At 41.3% G+C, this 21,058-nt stretch overlaps 1 protein-coding gene across 1 annotated transcript in view; it reads right to left on the reverse strand.

The window, feature by feature from the left end:
- The window catches only part of pitpnm3 (PITPNM family member 3), a gene marked incomplete at both ends in the record, with an annotated part of 68,428 nt that overhangs the window by 25,217 nt on the left and 22,153 nt on the right, over window positions 1–21,058 (reverse strand). The window contains 3 exons of the mRNA XM_079224557.1: window positions 7,616–7,836; window positions 8,011–8,081; window positions 19,830–19,940. Coding sequence (XP_079080683.1) covers window positions 7,616–7,836; window positions 8,011–8,081; window positions 19,830–19,940 — 403 coding nt within the window. The remainder of the gene's footprint in view (window positions 1–7,615; window positions 7,837–8,010; window positions 8,082–19,829; window positions 19,941–21,058) is intronic.

Here is a 21,058-nt window from a genome sequence, read left to right on the forward strand (position 1 = left end):
AAAAACTAGTTTTTATTCATTGGTTTAAACTCAACAGACAAAGACTTTCAAGCTTGTTTTTTTCGTGAGTGCGTGTGAAAACATGCAAAAGCGTGTGTCACACGGCGAAACCGTGAGAGTTGGTAGCTCTGATAATATATACCTTCGAGGACCTTAAGCAAGTTGCGGCACCGCTCTCTCTAACACAGGCAGATGCCTCAAAAACTAATGGCACACGAGGGGCAACTCATAAGTGCCCCGCCACCTGAGACGTGCCATCGGAAATGCTGCCTCTAAAGTAATGGCAGCTTCCGGAACAGCGTCGCCTCCCTCCGGCACCGCGGCGCCTCCCTCCGGCACCGCGGCATGTGCCTCCAGCACTGTGGCAACTGAGCAGTGCCACAGGAAGTGCCTGTACAAGATGCCAGTGCCGCAATTTGAGCTTGCCCTCTCTCTCACAGTAACACCACGTTACTGTGATTATCACGACTTTAATTACAAGAAAAAACTACACTCGACCTGCAACCTGTATTGGGACCCAGCCTCGTACGCACGCTGCTCCAGAGAGTAGCTCTTTGAGACAGATGCTACGCTTTGAGCCGCTTCCATGCAGATTTGTAAAAAAAAAAGGAACCTTTATAAGATATTCTGTGTCACTGGAACGGTACTGCAGACAGTTATTTGCATTACAAAAGTGTCACTTCCTCCAGAGATGCTGCTGTGTGAAATATTCAGCTCAGTTAATTCAAGCAGAGAGATGGCAACGCCTTGCTCCAAGAGGAAGAGTTTGACTCATAGTTGAAACCCACGTTGATATATTTATCAGGTGAGTGTTTGAGTTTTAAGGAAATGAGAAATCCCAACACCCCAGCTGAGTGCCACGGAGGTCCAAACTTTGAAGTGGCCTGGCCTTGATCTTATTGGATTCTTATTTACAACTGCTGCTCACATACTCTCCCAAAAACACATGCTCACTGAGAAAAAAGAAGCTTCAATTAATATTCCAAACACAGCTCTCCCTCTGAACAGAGTTCACAAGTCACAGAACAGGAATAGAGGTTTAACACCTGCTGCTGCTCATTATTTGTGTTGCATAATTACTTGATTATGAAAACACATGTTAGTATTAAGAAAGAGCAGACACTGTTTTACATGCAAAAATGGACACGTAAATTATTGTGAAGCAGTTTGAAGGTGTAGCGTCCTCGTGGACTGTCACTTATTATTTGTTCAGAATGAATGGTTCCTAATTCATAGTTGGCTTTAGATTGGTTGTCAGGTAATCATTCATCCTAAAGCTTTGTAGTTTATTTCTTTTCCAGTAATTACTATGTGAAGTTCTCTCGAAACGATGCTATCAAAGACTCACTCAATAACACCTGAAGGCAGGGTATTAATTACCAAATTATTCCATACTGAGAGACGTACAGAAGTCTTCCTCAGGGTTTCATGGTAATGTGATGATGGAGAGATTCATTAACAACATTGGGGGGAAGATAAGGCTGAGTGAGCCGAATGAGCCGATTAAACCTCGAATCAGCCTCATCTCACGCAGCATAACCTTGAGACGGACTCTAATATGCTGCCCTGCCAACCGCTCGCCATATAATGTCCAACTGAAAACTCTGAAGTCGGTGAAATTCCTGCTTAATTGCTCTCCTTGTTCCTTAATGGCTTAGCTCTGCCAAAAGTTTGCGCAGTTACAATGAACAGCGATGGGCCTCTGCAGAGTCTTCTTAATTAGGGAGAAGGCCTAGAAATAGCAGCGGCATGTCCCCCGCCGCCAATAGCGAAAATAATGAGTCTCTATCTCCCTGAACTGAGGTCACTATTCGTGCACACATACAAAAGAACACCCTGCTCCTCCATCTCCTCTCCCTGATACAAAACTGATCCGGAGACATTGTATCTATCTCTCCTGTTGTTAAGATGAAGTTTTCAACAGTTGAAATGTTTCTTTCTCTTCAGACAGTGACAGAGTCTGTGAGAGGAAATCAATTCGGCAGCCTTTTCACTGTCACTGTTAATTGGACGTGCTCCGACTGTTTTTGTGTGGGATGCATTTGTGCGAGTGTGTTTATGGATTACATGTGTGTGTTGTCTTGACACCCGGCTCCTAACCAGCACTGCCAGGTACGTTCATTAGCAGGCAGAGCTAATAATGAGCGCTCAGAGCCTTCGGGAGCACAGCAGGCATTACACACAAATGGCAACAAGGACGACACAAGCTGAGGAGCATGTTCAGTCTCTGTGGGGACATCCTGCAGCACAAGAGGAATTATGAAGCACTGAGTCAAAAGTGGTTTGTTTATGTGAAAGTTTGTCTTCGAGGCGCTAAGAGGTTTCGCCACCTCCTCCCGCGGTGTGATTTTCAGCTAAGCTGTTTCCCAGAATGAGAGTGAATTAGCCACACAGCAGCAATTCCTTCTCGAGGGGCTGCCTACGCTTCGGTTTATGTTGGCAGGCAAATAAATGAGGCTCCGCACACTGTTAACTGGCAAAAGTATAGTTGAAAAAGTATTGTATAACATATTCACCCCTCATTGTTTTCAGGAGATTTTCAACAAGCTGGTTCTTCATATTATATCTCCTTTTGTACAAAAATTAGGGCTAGACCAAGATATTAGTGGAGTTTAGTGCAAGACATTTCAGGAAAGAAATGCCAAACTAGGTTTGAGATCATTTTCAATCATCATAGTATCATAGTAGTTTGTCAAAGACATTTAAGCCAAGGAATGTACCATTTATAGAAACTGATTATACAGTACAGTCTTGTTACGCACTGCACTTTGAGCGAGCTCTTATACTAGGAAGAGACTGGGAGAACCACGGTTGGATTAACACATGGGGCTACCGGGCTGAGAACCAGAGGTCGCTGTTATTAATTTAGCATTTCTTCTCACACATTCAAAGGGCAAAGGCATTCCCACCAATAACAGAGCCACTAAAGTCCTACTGGAAAACGGAAGGAATAGCCTAAACGTTCACATTAAAAATGTCACAGGAAAGAAACCATCGTGATACTTTTTTTGTTTTTCCTCCTCAGTTTATTTATAGGACATCCAGAGCTGTGTGTCTTGTTATTGTGCTTTTGTGCTGTAATGGTTGACGAAGTGTACCTGTGCTGTATATCCTGTGTATTGAGATACAGGTGGATTTTATTCCATTGGCTTTGAGCGTGTTGAGTATTTAGCCATGTTTTTTACGAGTGAGCACAACAAGTTTTGAAATTGGTCCAGCATTGATTGATCTTGCGCTTCAGCCGCAATTGTGTCCTGTCAATGTTACTTTGCGTCCACTAAAAGTGCTTGTTTTATGCCACGTACAAGCTCAGAGTGTTGTTATAAGTGTCTGACAACATTACAGAAAGGAGCCTACTAACAAGGAGGAGAGAATAGGTGAGGTGAACCAGCTGCTGCAAGGTTGTACAACTTGGGAGACTGGTGAGGTTCCTTTGGGTGCTGAGAACCTATGAGAAATGCTGTAAAGTAGGGGTGCCCAATACGGTGCCCATTCAAAAAAATTAACTTTATTGACAAAACCCTGCTCCCAGCTTCCTTATTAATTACCACTGCATAATACACCAACAAGCATTATGCGCTACAATGCTAAACATGAAAGAGATCATGGATGTGGCAACGAAAATCACCTATTCGAGCGAGAGCTCTTCAAAGACGGCTGTCTGTGCGCATCTGGCTGACTGCGGCCACTCTGACTTCCTGCTAAACCTGGCGTCAGAGCTGGAGACGCAACGGAAGGCGTGTGCGTAACTTGACAGTGCGCGCTACACAGAGCAGCTTGACAAGTGTCTGACAGAGTTTATTTATGTGAGTCAGCCTTTTCCCACATGCCTTTTCCCTGCTGTAAAGAGACGGACCTGTTGCTGCCCGACATTCAGATTTCAGAACGAGGCTTTCTATTTGAGCGGGATTTTGACACAATAACAAACAGACCGGATCAAGTGAAGGGTAAAGGAAAAACGTAATATTTTTTTCTCTGTGGGTTCCTTTAGATAATGTTGACACTTATATATCAGTCTGAGCCTGCCAGTTGCAAAATCAAGCACTGACCCTGCGCAATTGCCCCTGAAGCCCATTTCGCGGCTGCCGGTTACTGCGCTCTCGCTCAATACCAGACCATCTCAAAAAATTGTTGTCCACATTAATCACTCAGACACAAAAACATGGGGAAATAGGATACAGACTGAAAAATACCAAAGTTACCCTTTAACAAACAAAAACAGGAACATTCAATCTTAGTAAAGTCAACAACAGCTTAGCACATGAGGAGGGTGCTTCTTGACACATGTAATCACAGGCTGACGCCTGTTCACTCCCCACGGAGCGACTTTATCCAATGTGCTCTCGGATCTGCACATCCCCATTACCGTAGCTTGTATATGTATTTTTCGTCCTCCACTTTCAACTCAATTTATTTTCTTTCAACATTATTATTATGATGGCAGCCTTATTTTAACATACAATTTATTTTCCACTCCACATGCAAATTATTATATTATTATATATATTAGTCTTGGGGAGGCAAGGATTGCATCAGATTGTTATGATCCATTCAAATACATCAAGTGTGGCCAGTTTACTGACTAGATTGGTTGCTTAAGAACTAGAAAAGGTATACAATATTGGAAAAATATTGGAAAATGCAGTGTAAATTGTATTTTGAGGTTATAACAATTGAGGCTATGAAAATTCTGCTAAAAACAAAACATGTCTACAAATGGACAAATAAAACCCCTGCAGGAAAAAAAATCTAATAAATAAAACATAGATACTGTGTAATCAATTTATTACACACTGCTAAACCTGATTTTGTGGTATGTGCATTTAAATTGATTATATATATGTTTTTTATTTGACCATTTTATTGAATCATTGGTTTGTTTCTTCATGAGGCAGCTTCGGTTCTTTGTGACATAGTGATTTAATATGAATGCGTCTTTTTTCATTGTGTATGTGTTCATGTGTGTGCACAATCTAGACATATTGCAATAACTCAGCTAGACTCCCATGAGCAGTTGTTGTTTATAATAATTCATCTCTGGATGTGGGGAAAGGTAAGCCGACGTCAAGCTGCCGAGCAGCGACAGAACTCAAATCTCTTTACACTGGTCTTGCTTCCAGTCACTACCTCACTCTGTCTAATGTCAATCACAAAACCAGACAGAAGCCTCGCCTTGACTGCCAAACACATTCTCTCAGTCCCGGTGATTAGTGACACCTCAGACAAAAACATCCTCTGCAAATAATTGGAGAGCAGCGGAAACTAAGTGACGGTGTCAAAGATAAAACTGGTCACCACTGGGACATGCGGCGTTGAATGTGAAATGAAATCATTAGTTACACTTCAGCAGTTCTCTGCACAGGCAGCAGACAAGACTTAAAAAAAAAAAAAAAAAGCTAACACACCTTCCAGCAAGAAAGACCTTGTGACCTTTAATGGAGATAAAACTGTTTAATTTATCATAAGGGAAGAATCATCTACTGGCTGCTGTTCATCACTGAGCTACTAACATCCACAATTAACTCCAACCCTGAAATTGGCACCATCAATGTAACCTGCATACAAAGTAAAAGTAAAAGCTAATTATATAGACAGATAATTACACACATTCCTTGCAGAGGCCTCAGGATCAGTAGAAACTGTATAATGTCATTTAGCGATTCATTTTTACCACCTCCAGGACTTAAGGGGAGAATTAACAATTAAAGACAACAGCATTTTAAAAAGGTTACGAATCAAATATTCCACATGGCCACATGCTTGCAGGGGCAGAGAAATGTCTTCAGCATACTGATTCACATTGCCCTGTCTATTTGGGGTCAATACGTTTTCCTCGATTGACCTTCACCACCTGAGCCAACCAGGGATAATTTCCTCTATGCTAATTCTTTCAGCCGTGCGTTCATATTGGACAGATTCCTCAAATACCCCCCGAACAGTCCTGCGTAGTCCGTTAATTGGTACCGAACAGTAATTAAGGCCATCTGTAAAACTTGTGAGAATGTCGGTTGAATACAAAAACATAACACAAAAATCGTAAAGACAAATTAAGCGAAGGTGAACCATTTGAAATCAGTTTGAAGCGCATAATAGTCCTTTTTCACAGCAGACATTTTAAATTATTGTAGCAAAAGAACAGATGTTACTAATAACATTAACTCAGCCATGACAGTGTGTCACAGTACCAGGACCCTGAAACTGAAGCATCATCAATTTACATTTTCACCAAGTGTTTTTCCTACGCCGACACTCTTCTGTGGAAAAAAGGCCTCGGCAGCAAAGACTTAGTTCAGGTAGAGCACTTTAACTGCTCACATTAGCCGTTTTATTAATGCTCAATCACCAGCTGACTAACATTAAATCACATTCACGCAGGTGGACAGCACGGCCAATCAAACCGTAAACTTCTCACTTCTGACTCTTCCTCATCGTGTGTTTCTTGTTGCTAATATAAAATTTCCTCGTCTCTTTCATAGCTTCCTCTAAGAGCAAAGCCTTTCCATCAAATCTCATAATGGTCATTTACTTGGCGTGTCTCTGGCTGAACTGAGCAGATGCTTAAGATGTGTTAATTCATCTGTCTCTCCACACAACTTAACTCTTAACTCCTCCCAAGTGTAACCACGCCAATAAGCAGCTTGTGGAAGTAGCCACTTACAGGGTGTTGCAGCTGATAATGGCAGCTTTAGTGTCACTGAAATTATTATTTTTTCTCCTCGTGACATGTATGTGTCAGAAGGCGGCGGCAGCAGCAGCTGTTGTCATACAGAAGGCATAACATGAGCACCATCAAGTCTCGCTCATAGCCCATCCAAGTGTTTGAGTTTATTAATGAATAGTTATAGCTAGCTAGCATAACTGTTGTTTAAGCACATGTTATTCCTCAGGCATGTTTTTGAGTTACTCAACATCTAGTTGCAGCAGTACCACTGCATGTTGCTTGGGAAAACTATGATGGATTCAGTCAGATCTGGCTGAAGGACACGCATATACAGACGGGTAAGAGATCAAAGGAAATAATCATTATTATTATTATTATTTTTATATGCCTCGCCCCAAGATACCTTGATTGAATTATGAAGGCAACTATCAGTTATTCTTTTAATAAACCTGTGACTGTGAGAGTTGACGGTATGCAAGGTGTTTACCTCTTTTTCCTTGAACACGTTTACATGCTTTACTGTGAAAAAAACACATTGTTTTTCTCCTACTGTCCATCTGACTATACCTGTATTCACCCTCACGCTCCGTTTTAGCGCATGTCTATTTCAGCCCCACTCACAAAAAAAGCACAGTCTGCTCTGATTGACAAGTGTTTTCTGGTCGTCCGCATCTGCGCTTTTGTCTTAGTTTCTGAATACGGGTTGTGAGCATTTCACCATGGATTGAGTGTTTTGATACTTTTACATTATTTATGTAGCACCTTGACCTGCTTTATAAGGATACAAATAAATGGAAATCTAACTATTTTTAATATGGGACCTTTCAATTGTCTGCAGTGTGTATGTGGCCAAATTTAAACAAAAGCCTTTTAAACCACATCTGGATTTTATCTTACACTTGAAAAAGTGTAAACCGGGGCAATGAGACTCCCTGTTCTGGCAACAGCACTCACTTGGACACCAGGGAGAAGGCCTCGGCACACACAGCCAGACATGGCACCAGCTTGATCTTGACGTGTTCCGCGACGGCCTGGAAATGCGCCCGCGTCACCTTCTCCAGCACTGAGGCCAGCGTGTCCACATCGCCAGCCTTTGAGCTGGGGTCTCCGCCTGCTGTGTCCAAGATGTTTCCTCCATGCACCACCAGCAGCAGCACATGCGTCTTACATTTCCTCTGCAAAAGGGTGAGGGCAAGTTTGAGAACAAGAGACTTAAAAGACGGGAAAGAAAAGAGGCAGCATTCTGTACAAACAGTGAGGCCACATATTAGCAAGACCAATAACTGGCTACTTCTACATGCACTCGGCTGTTGGTGGGCGAACTGAGAGGATGTTCGTAATTATCCTACCTCTGTGTCCTCCAGTCCTTCAATGCTGCTCTGAGGGGCACAGCGTGGACCACCCAGCTGGTAGAGACCCTCTGTATTGGATGTGTAAAGGGTAGAAGCAGGAAGTGGCAGGAGGGAAGAGGGAACATAAAGAGAAGAAAGGGTCACTGCAGAAGCTACTTCACCCAGATGCACAAAGCATAAATGAATATTGATCGGTGAATAAGGTCAATATCACTAATGCCTCTTCATTACTCTTCATTCGTACTCCAAACTGGGTGATGGGTCGATGTACCTTTAGGCTCAAATGGCATACGCATAAGATTCAGAAGTCAATACTGACAGTAAACACAGGACCGTGGTTGATTTTCTGCTGCGCCATCGACAGCTGTCACATCCAATTGGATTTTGACCTCTTTGATGCAGAAACAACCATAGACTTATTTTCTAAATACAAAGGATGAAAGGATGGGGACATTTTTATCCCAACTGTGACGACTAGAAGCCTCTATCCCTCTCTCTGTGTGCTGCTCAGCATTTCATGGGAACCTGGCCAAACTCATTACCCTCTCCGGAAGTCGCTGTAGGCTGTGTCATCCTATTCCCGAGCTCTCTCCCGTCTCTCTTACTATTTTGTATCTCCAGGCTCAAGGCAGGGCTCTGTGTTTATTTATACGCAGCTTCCTCGTCTGGGACCGCCTGTCATGGGAGACTCTCACAGATTCACGCACTGTCATCTCTCTTCTACTCGGCTCCCAGCCCACAGCCTGCCTCCGACTGCCTGCTTGTCTAGAACAGCTCAGCACACACAAGGGACTCAGCACACTACACTTTTTTGGTCACAAAGTAAAAGGAAATCAATGGAGGGAGGTTTTCTTTTTTTCTGAAAGCAGGAGGTAGGGAAAAAAAGTTACTCCGAAAACCTTGTTTTGAATTTTAGGGGGAAATCTGTGCGGTGGATTTTAACAGCGAGCAGAGAAACCAATTGGCAACCTCCGATGCTAAGAAATGAAGCCAGCTCTGAAGTGCCAAAAACTGCAATTATTCAAATGTCTGGCTCCAAAAGTGAGTCAATCCCCATACAGCCCCATGTTAAGATGACCATCTTTACAGCACAAATACACATGTTAACAGCCTGGTACAAATAATGATTTAGCAGAAGGTGAATTTGTATATAACTCACCCATTTAAAGCATATAAAGGTTAGGCATACTTAGGGGCGTGACCACTTTGAGTAACAGGCGGTTTTATCTCTTTGTAGGGCTAGATTGTTCAAACCAAAGTAAACTGCAACAATTATGAACAAGTTGATTAAATGATTAGAGAAAATGAATCAGCAACTATTTAATAATTGATTATTTTTGTAATTTTTCAAGCAAAAAACTGCCAAATATTCTCTGATTTCAGCTTCCCCAATCTGTACACTTATCATCAGTGGTGGGCCGTCAGGGCCTGCTAAGCCTTCTCTGCTGGCCTAAACAGAATCACAAAGTTTAAATTTTTTTTTTTTATAATTTGTTCCTCTGTTGCCTTGCCTTCAGCCTGCTATATGGCGCGGCGCAGCCACTGGTTAACAGCGTTCATCGTAATCACATTTCACTTCTGTTTCTGTATGGACTCGAGAGCTGATTAAACCATATGAGAAGGCCTTCTAGCATCTGTTTTAATAACCTAAACCGCAGCCGTCGGTACCCAATCCACGGCCCGCCACTGCTTATCATTGTAAACTGAACTGTTGGTCTGACAAAATAAGACATTTGAAGATGCCACCTTTTTATTGTTTTACTATTTTCTGATCCTTTAAAGACTAAGCAATTTTTCTAATTTCTCAAAATGATATATGACATTTAAAGTCATTGCTTGCCAAGTCACATACATCTCATGATTTGGCTATGATGTCAGAGATTTAAAGCCAAGTCCTAAATGGTATAATAATTGTGTAATGGTTAAGTCTGAAACATGTTATCTTTATTTTCTGCTGCTCTGCCAAACACCTTTCCCTTCAATTGTGCAATATGATTGGCTGCTCTCAGATAGATTCAAAGTATTTCCATCGTCAGGAAAATAAGTAAATTATTTATTTTTTGACTTGCAGAGGATATCACGTCATTCCAAACATTTTATACAGTTGCTCATCTTTTTCAGTAATGAGTGTGAGGATTTACAATATAAATTTCAGTAATTGCATCACAGTTACAATTCTGAGTAATTAAGTAATTAGTAACATGGTCAATAGCCCCTTTCACTGCTTTCTACCCAGCTACGTCTGGCGCCCTTGCTCAGACTACACGCATATTCAAACTCAGCTCAACCGTCAACTCCACCCCTGTAAAGTTTCACGACTGCACCTTGCATGGGTGTGATGATATTGCTGTGATACAATCTGTCCTCAGACAGACAGCAAAACACAGCGCAAAGTACTAAAAAAGCGACTCGGTGGTAGTTCCTGCTCCAGTAGCACACATTCTGTCATGATGACATAGGTGAAAAAGGTGAAAACAATACCAGCGTGACTGTCACAGCTGGTATTGTTTTATGTGGGCAGAGGGCTCTTTAAGTTGGGACCAATCTTCAAGAAATAGTCATTTGATAATTTCCACACTGACAAAACCCTTGAAACAGCATGGCATGACACCCTGGACATATACATGTATTTTAGGAGGGTTAGAGGATTGGCTTTTTGAACACCATAGAAGCCAATTGGGGTCGTTTTTCCTTCTGTACCTCTTGTTCCCCGTGTTTAAGTATTCGTATGAACCCCAAATGAGTTATAATACTTGTGTTATTTACATAATTGTTTCAGAATAAAAAATAAATAAAAAAATGTATATTTAATATATATTTGTATATAAAAAATATATATTTTATATTTTAACACTTTTATAACATATTTTGATCATAACTATGAACATCCAGCATGATTATGAGCAAGATTTGACAAATTCCCTCCGAGCGGTCCTCGAGTTTTTTCAACTCCATGGTTCACCACATCCCACGAAATCTGCAACAAAAATCACTGCAGGTATTTTAGTCAAAAAAGCGTGTCGTTCGGTTCAAAAATAGAAAAAATGACTTGTTTTATAGGAAAACCTTTTTCATCTGAGGCTTGCTGGGTACTGAAATGTTCAGAAACATCCGCTGGTCAACTAATCAAAATGTTTCACAGACTACAGACTACAATTCCTGTGGCTTATTATTGAGTGAAATATTAATTCTCCAGTTTGGGGGACAGGAAACATTGCAGCTACATGAAATGTAGTTTAGCTTTCTGACCCTCCAGCAAATCAAATCATTGATCCTGATTCAGTTGTTCCTTAATCTTTGAAGGCATTCTATTAATTAAGAGCAGTAAAAGGTACACAATTGTTTTATCATAGAATTCACGAGATAAGACAATAATGATGTATTCAAGCACACACTCCAACACACACAATATGAAAAGTCCTGCATCTCACACACAGCATTGTTCTAAAACATGTACTGGCTGCCAATCTGCAGCAAGCAGCTGTGTTCAGCAGATTGTAGGAAAAGACAGTCAGAGGAAATAGCAGAGCTTCACTCGCCTCATCATTTGCGAGAGCAACACACACGCTGGGCTGCTCGTAAATCCAACAATAGGTAAGACTTGTCTGATATTGGAGAACACTGATAAAATCATCTCTTTGTTTGGCTCAGCTCAGTGGTATGAACCGGCTTCCGCAGTTACGAGGCCGATTTCTGTTTTTACAATTCTAACAGCTTTTCGCTTTTTATTTCTCGGAGCTTCCTCTCAGAGGTTTGTGTTCTGCCAGTCAAGATGCACTTCATGAAACTTAGTGGTATTTAGCAGCTCCTTATCGGCACTCATTCTCCACAAACGAATGACCAAACCGATAAAACTCCCTGTGGAAAGTCAACAACAATGCTGTAGTTCAGCAGCAACCGTGGCCATTTCCAGTGGCTTAAAGCCCAGTCAGGCGCACACTCTCACTGCACACAGTGCATCTGTTATCATACTGCAGGCTAAGATATATCTTGAGTTATGTTCGAGGGAGAGGAAGAGAAAATTGCCCCCAAAAAAAGGTTTGTGAAGATGAAAGGGCTCTACAGGGAAGTCTACGAGAGCCGAATGAGAGATGATGAAATATTGATCTGTTGATCCAAGTTTGGATTCCGCTTGTTGTTGTTTTTGTCTGCGCAACGGTACAATATTAATTGTAATTTTCCCATAAAACTAAGGAATGTCTCTTTTTGTCTCCAGCATACAAAGTGTTTGTTTTTAGTTTTGTGTCTTGACGACATTTATCACCTTCGGCTGAGCAGATGGGAGAAAACAAGAACAGGCGAATGAGAGGGAGAGGCAAAATATTACATTCTTCATCGGGAAGATTGGCTTCCAGACTACTGATTTGTATCTTCCCAGGGCAAATGACAAATGGCAAAACCTACTCAATGTGTCCTGCCTGCTGGAGTGGGAATCATCTCATTAGAGAGATTCAGTATCACAATATATTCTGTTCTTCCGAAAAGACGTGCACAGATAAATAAAGATAGATTTCAAATAATTTTTGCCTCAAAGATTTCAAGAAACTGTGGTCATGAGAGGGAGCACTCCTTCACTTATTTGTCATTCAATCATATTTTGGTTCCGTTTTGCTGAAAAATATTCAGTTTGTCAGCTGCCTGTTGCTGGAAACATTGCTGATGATAGAAGTGAGACTGAAGCGAAACAGTGGAGATGCAAACCATAAAAAACAAAACAATTAACTAAAAGAAGCTAAAACGCTTCATGAAGCAGGTTTACATGGTATTACACGTTTACTTACTTCCAAACAACTGAGAGATTTTCTCCAAAGGGTGCCGATAGGGTGAACTCTCACTTACACTCACACACACACACACACACACACACACACACACACACACACACACACACACACACACGGGCAATAACTGATTAATGGGTAAATCTAAAATGCTTCATGTAAATTGTGCTTTTCGCTCGCTGCATTCATGCGGAAATAAAGAATAACTTAAAGACATTTGGTGGACGGTGAAATCTAAATTACTGCAACAGGTTGCACACACATTTGTTTGTGATAATTTGGGCTGTGAAAAGTGCACAACACATTTTCTGCATGAGCACATTTATCAGCGATGTACAGTTAACACTAGAAAAGCATGGTGTGCATGGAATGATTTTTTTTCTTTAAATATTTTTAAGATATTAAAAGAGATACTTTTGTTGAATATTTGCCTTTATCTGACAAAGGTTCCCAGTTTGAATAAAACCGAGGACATCGCCATTGCATGGATTACATGACGATGAGGGTTTGTCTGCTAAAGATATAAGTGAAGAAATATAAAACAGCTAAGATGCTGGGGAAAGGAATGTGAAGAGGTCATGCATCACTTGATTTAAAAGCGTGTGCCGTTAAGCAGCAACAGGTGAGGGTGCTTGCTTGGAGGTATGTTGCCTCCCGACTGGTTGAACAGCCCCCTCTGACCCCTGGCATGGTGCACTCCTGCTAACAAGCTCAGCCATCTGTTCACTGCTGTTGGAATCAGGGTCTGTCGTGTTGCCTACTGTGAAAAGACCTCAGGAGACGCCGCCAGCTCCACTGCATGACAAACCGTCTCTCACATACACACACACTCACTCACACACACACACACAATAAGGCGATGCAGCACATACACTCAAAGACACATACGTTCCGACACACACACACACAGTCTGTCCTGAACAGCTCCCAGCTGCTCCCTGTCTATATGTTGCAATTGCTGGACTGCAATAAACACTCCCACACACAAACATGTGTGTGGGAGTGTTTGGCTCATTCAGTGCCTAGAACTGGGGACATGCTGGTCTGACATTAACCAAAAACACAGGATCGAACATGTTGATAAATATACCCTGAAATGTCATGTGAAGAATTGATAGAAGTGGTAGCAACAGCTCTCGGACGATATTTTACATTAAAAGGACAAAGAAAAAGAAAAAAAACATGAATAACATTGGTATTGTATTTTTATCAGGCAAATATATACTCAATGTTTTGGAATCAGTTTTGGAGAAGGAAAATTGTTAGTTAAATCAAGTCAATTCTTTCAATATAGCCCAAGGTAACATTTGTCTCAGATGGCATAATCATTTGTAAAACGCATGACCAACTATATCCTGAAATGCTGGATTCGTATGAGGAAAACTGCACAAAGTCCTTTAACATGTCTATCTATTGCACTTCTGTCCATCCTGGGAGAGGGACATATACCTCTAATACAGTGCATGGCCTAAGTGCCTACGTCAAATATCATGATGTTATGTGTAAATATGTTCATAAGTTAAAACAGGCAGAAATAGCCAAATACCTATTTTAGTTTCTTTTCATGGCCTAAGGTCTCTTAACATGCTAATGAAAATGTAAGATGTAAATCTGCAGGTCTAATATTGAGACATAAGAAACAAAACAGGCAGAACTGGTAAAATAGTTTTTTATGTGCAAAGGTTAAGACAGAGATACTTTCACTCAACTAATCGACATCTAGTGTTTAAACTATGATGCATCCAATGCACACACAGTACAATTAATTCAGAATACGCTCAAGCCATAGTCTCTTTGATTTAAAAAAATTCACTGCAGGCCATTTAATAACAATCAGCGGGCCGCAGTTGGAACGCAGGCCTTAGTTTGGCCACCCCAGCTTTCGGTGGTATTGACCCATTTCCACCTGCTACACTGACGGCGCTGCATTCCATCCTCACGCTCGATCAACATATTTAAAGGGTTAAGGAAGGTGTTAACCATCAGCAGGAGAAAGCCATGTGGAGCAGAGTATGCAAGGCGATCAACACGGGTTTGTTCCTTTTCATTTCATACAGTCGTCCTCCCTCTTTCAGTCCCCTCCTCCCTGTTCTCCCCCCCCCCTGAAGCTCCAGGCAATAACAGTGTTGTTTGGGTGTGATTATCTGCTTTCAATGTGGGATCACACAGCATTTCTTACTTCTTATTCTCTGAGACCAGCATGCACATATGCACACAAAGGCAGACTTGCACAAACAATATTGGCATCCAGATATGAAAACAGAGCAAAATAAATAAAGACACACTGGAGAAAAAACCTTAAACAATGAAGGGCTGTAAAAATAAGAGATGAAGCAGAGCAATACTCCTGACATTGAATCAGTTGTTTTCATTATGTGACCTCTCTCTTTTGTTTGCCGTCTTTTACTCTAATTCTGCAGAGAAATTGCTTTTGTTTTTGCACCTTAGAAGCCTCATCAAATTGTTTTTGTTTGCAAGAAAAAAGACAAAAAGGAAAACATATTTATTTAAAGTGATAGGGTGATTGTGTCCAAGCGAGCATCGTGTGCTAAAAATGACCAAAGGGAAGGCGGTGGGCAGAATACAGATCTTAGATTGATGTTTTCTGTCACTCTCCTGCTCTGCATGTGTTTCTGAATAGAGATAAAGTGTGCATGAAGAAGAGAAAGCTGTGGTGCTCCATAGAAAATACATAATACATTTCTCTCCGGGTCACTTAGGAGTGTTTGCATAGTGAACAGCTGGCAAGCCTGAAAGACGCTGGAGCAGCAGATGATATCAAATCACAGGGTGTCAGTGAGAAGAGAACAGGAAGAAAGAGTACAGTGGAAAATAAGCGGCAGTTGTGCTCCAGGCATTCCTCACCATCACTGAGCTTTCCATCGCTGTTTACCTCCATTGGTTGGAAAGGGCTTTACAGTCACCCATGGCTTGTGGGGTAATGAATGGAGGAAGATGGAGGGGGGAAATATAAGAACACGATGAGGTGATGCGATGGGAGGGGAGTGAGGGAGCAGCCGGGGCGGAGCTGGATGGTTACAGAAGCTGAAGAGAACAAAAGAGGGAATGAGGGCATAATGTAGAGCAAAGGATGAGAGAGGGGCTATAAACCCAAAGACGCTTTTGAGGAACCGACAAATAGATGGAGATGAAAGGGTAGAGGATGTCGCCGCTCAACCGCTACACAGGCTGAGATTAGTGCCGCTGCACCTTTAAGGTTTCCTTTTCTTCTCATATTTCATTACGAACCACCAACAAACAAAAAGGTAATTAAGCATACGGGTAGCTGCAACTACCGTGAGTCATTAACCCGAACAGAGACTTTTCAGACATGACAATTGAACGTCACAGTATCCCCGCAACGGACAATCAAGACACATTTTTTGGGACGAAAAAGAAGCTCCACTGATTACAGGTCAACTTGTATGTGAAAGGACCCAGTTTGCACCCAACGTTGCAGTTCCCCTCAGCTCAATGGAGCTCTATAGTGTCTTTTTCAAATTGTGTTGATTTCTGCACTCTCAACGCATTTATCATCATTTTCATCAGCAGCAGCGGTTGTTTTTATGAGACTTTTATGAGATGGTAACTGTGTCACTGATGTGTTTTCAGCTTGTTGTGTTGCCCCACCAAGGCCACGATGAAATGAATCAAGGCAAATATTGTGACAACAGGATATTTTGGAGTAAAAAAATAATGAATATCAAATTTCGAGATACCCGAGACCTCAGACACTTTTGCTGCAGCCGCTATTGTTGGTGTTGCTTTGAAGTTTTATGTTGTCTTTTTGGTTGCTCTGCCTAGTTGCACACAGCTAAATGTATGTCTTCCTGTGCCCCCACGAGTGTAGGATGTAAACAAACAACCAAAGAACCTCAGCAGGCATTTGCACATTTGTATGCAGAGAGAGAGAGAGAGAGAGAGAGAGAGAGAGAGAGAGAGAGAGAGAGAGAGAGAGAGAGAGAGAGAGAGAGAGAGAATGCAATTACCATAACTTAGACAGTTCAAGCCACATTCTCCACCATATGAGATTAAACATCTACTGGAACCAGTAGTCCAATATTTCCTTTCTATGTTAGTGGGTCTTGAGTGGAAAAATACAAAACAGTCCTAAATGCAGGGTCTGATAATACGTTCATATTTATGAAGATATTACTAGTGTTTGCACGAATGCTTTGCAATTTCAGTGTTGATGAAATGTAAAGCCCCTGCTTTATGAGACACACATTGATTATACAACAGTTGGAGCATCCCATCTCAGCCCCCCTTTATATTTCATGAAGAAGATGGGCCAGCATACTCATGATGTTTTCACACGATATAAAATATAGAAAGAGATGGTCTCGGGGTGAGTCAGTTTTAAGACGCCGGGTGCACATACATTTTTACAGAACAGACAGTGTGTGAATACGTAATAAACGTTAGTTTCAGCGTCTTCCACTGTGGGCAGACGCCAGCTTTAAACCTCTACAGATGCCACATACATTACACACTCCATTAAGGTAACAATTCCCCAGTCATCAAAAGCGGGTCTTTTTTCTCTATGAGCCCTGTGGATACTTCTCTTCTTAAGCACCATTGATGTAAGTACCTGTTCCATTTCTCCAGCAATAGACATCAACAGTGTCACATTTCATATAATTCTGTATTGTGTTTCTTATGTATTCAGATCCCAATATTTATATTTTAGTAGAAGTATGTATATTTTAGCGTCAAAATGCTATTTTTTCAAAGCCCTTCTAAAAACCTCTTCCCCCTTGACCTGACCTGGTTTCTGCATGATTATCCAGAGTTAGCGGTTGGCACATCTCACGTGTTCTGCAAGGGAAAACTACTGTTTTGTCAATGCATGACTGGGTGCCTTTGAAATGAGCACTATAACGACTTCAGTTCCTTGTCGGATACGGCCGTCTGATGAAAAGTAAAGCAGTCAAAATATTCCGATATTGCTAGTAATTTACATTATTCAATACCTTATTGATTTGAATAATTAGCTTACTTTGGTAACCTACGTCACAGCTTGTTGCTAATGGTTGAGTGGGCTTTTCCATTGGAAACAACAGGAAAAGAACGCTGATTGAGTCAATCTTTAAATAATACGACTCATGATATTCTATATTTTGGTTAGTAGGATTCTTTTATTGTTAATTTTGAAAAATATTGCAATACTTAAGTTTTAAGATATACATGGGGAAAAGATCCTTTAAAATGAAGCAACTCTGTTATTTCCACTCATCTGGCGCACTTTAGTGACTGACTTGTGCTGCTGCGGCAGTGGACCACTTCACAGGTCATTACTGTTTTTCATGAGTGGTTTGTTGATGGGATGTGTGGGGGGTGTAAAATATTCACGTTTCTTTCCCCTCTGCGGGGCCCGACTCCGCACGCACTGAAGCACAGTGATTAAAAGCATCCACTCCAGTTTGTCAAACCTCGGTGCTGACCTTTATGACAAATGCTGGTACACTTGTCAGTAAACAAAATACAGAAAAAAGTGCCACGCTATCAGCACCGGACTAAGGAGCTGTAAAGCGCAGTTGGTATTGAATCTATGTTTTTATCATTGAGTTCACTCAATATGGTTAAATATGATGATTGTTTCTTTGCTGCCATCCAATTTAAAGCCACATCTGTTGCGACAGTGAAAGAGGATTTTATCTTTGGCCGATTAAGCAAAAAAAGAAAGAAAGTGAATCGTTAAAAAAACTAATATTAATCTTTCTTTACTTGTATGGTATGTTGATAGTTAACAGAGCCACTTGATCTTCACACATTGCTTTAAAACAAGAATGGAAAGGTTAACATCATTTCTGTTCTTTGTAGCACGAACAGATTTAGCTCTTATTGTGGGTGAAAAATACTGTGCTGTTAAACCTCAAGGCGATATGTTATTCAGTTACTGTGGTTGGATAATCACACCAGTCTTTGATAAATGAATTTAATTCAATAACTTTCTTGTCAGAAGAATTCATTAGGAGAATCGCTTGATTGTGGGTCTGTGTTGAAGACTAATATGAAAACCAGCTGAAATATGATATTCCTCCTGCCCATGCTGATTGCTTCAGAAATATTCTGACCGCTCCGTACAGACAAAGCACCTGTGTTTTTCTTTTTCAGGACTCTACTTACAACACACTAACGGAGCAGATGTAGACGTTCTTTGATAAACGGAATTCAGTGGCGGGCCGTGCATTTTTTACCTAGGCCTGCTGTCTGATATGTATACATAAATACGCGCATAACGGAATGCTGTTCAGCTTTGAATTTTTTTTTTTTAACTATAACTTTGTGATTCTGTTTAGAAAGGTCTTCCAATCTGGGGTTGAGGCAAAAGTAAAGGATATCAGTTGCCATTTTAGTCCTCAGGATGTTTAAGTGAGAGCATTGAGGAAGAGTGGAAATAACACAAAAATAAGGGTTAATGGAGCATGGACGTTGTTCCTATATTTACTTCTTTGGCGCCTCATTAAGGCATTTGAGGAATGGACTGAAAGCCAAAATGAAGCCGAGAATCCACACGTATCTGTGCTCAACCCAATTTGTCTTCTTGTCAGGTTTTGTTTTAAATGTCATGGTACTGAAATAGAAGTGAAACCCCTTTGCCTGAAAAGAGTGAACTGTATTTTCCGTGATGCTTTAAATGATTGCAGAGGACATACGTGTTTTGAGCTGAGCGTTTACCTACCAGGTAAAATCAATTGAAGCATTGTGCTAATTTCACAGTTCACTTTGCAAGAAACCCAAACATATTTTTGACACACTAACACAGCCCAGTTGCAGTGTTTATCTGGACAGCTACTGTGGGCCCAAATGCATTTGAAGTAGGCCAATATTTGCTTGTACCCATTACACCTCAATAAGAATACATCTTTAAAAAATGACTTAATGCAGCTATAAATAGAAACAACAATTCAGTCTAGCCACCATTACCATTATTCAGTGACTCATGGGTGTGTGTGTGTGTGTGTGTGTGTGTGTGTGTGTGTGTGTGTGTGTGTGTGTGTGTGTGTGTGTGCGCAAGTGTGCAAAGCGTACCGTGCGACTGGTCCTCCATGTGTCCCAGAGTTTCAATCTGCTCCACCAGGTCATTTGAGTTCCACTGACTCATGCCCAGCAGAATGGCGCTCTTCCCCTCCATAACATCTGCTGGGACACACGCAAACACACACATACAGACAAACACACACACAAAAAGAGGAGTAAGACAGTGCAGCAAAGACAAACACCCAGACCTCTCTGTGCATATCAATGAAATGGAAATGATTTAGAACGGACAATACCCCTTTTTTAAGTGCGCGCCCCAAAACCTGACCAACACCGGTCTGATTGGTTTCCACCTCGTTTAAATGCGGCTCACTAAACATGCTGCTCATGCCAACCTGAATAGACAGCTTAATGTGCAGCTACAAAGCAACATAACGGCACATGACGGCCAAATACACAAACGACAAACCCTTTTTGAACACATACATTCACAGGGCCTGTCTTGGCTGAACAGAAATGGAATTGCTATTGTGCTGCCTTTGCCAACACTTGTAAACTGTCCAAAGATAAAATGTAAATTTGGCTCAAATGATGTTGACACAGATTAATTACACCCTAAAGACTGTGGTGTGACATGTTTATTAAGCTGGCCCACCAGATTTATCTGCATTTATATTATTTCCAACGGGAAGCACGATCACACCTTTAGCCATACTGCCGGCTACTGTTTGATTATTATCTGATTAAAATTCGGTGTCTTACGTATCTGCACTTCATTTAAAAAGGAACCCTGTGGATTTGTCTTGTACACAAACACTGTTTGTTGCCTTGAGATCTGACAAAGTTCATTTAAAAAGTCAATTTTTCTAATTCAATGAAGCCTGAGGCTAACGACACTTCTCTTCCCTGGACCGTCGGTGGGTACATTGATACAGTTGCTGGCACTTGTACACGTAGAGCAAAAAAAAACAAGGACTTGCTCATCAAAGCACTGCTTCATAGGGCTGATAGCGGTCAAAAGCTCCACAGGATATTTTAAAGGAAGGTCACATCAGTTCGTATTTTTGTAGCTCTGGCCATCGGCTCTATGACTGCCGATATCCACGAACAATGCAACATTGCTAACAAATAGGTTAGAGTAACAAACATGAACAGTCAAACAGGATGTAAACAAGTTCAACAGGTTAGTCAAACTCATCTGGAAGAGAAAATGAAGGCAGAGCTTCACTAAATTAAGCCTGAGCCGCAGTCTAAACAACCATAAAATGTTTGGCATGGAG

This window comes from Taurulus bubalis, assembly GCF_910589615.1.
Source record: "Taurulus bubalis genome assembly, chromosome: 10".
NCBI lineage: Eukaryota > Metazoa > Chordata > Actinopteri > Perciformes > Cottidae > Taurulus > Taurulus bubalis.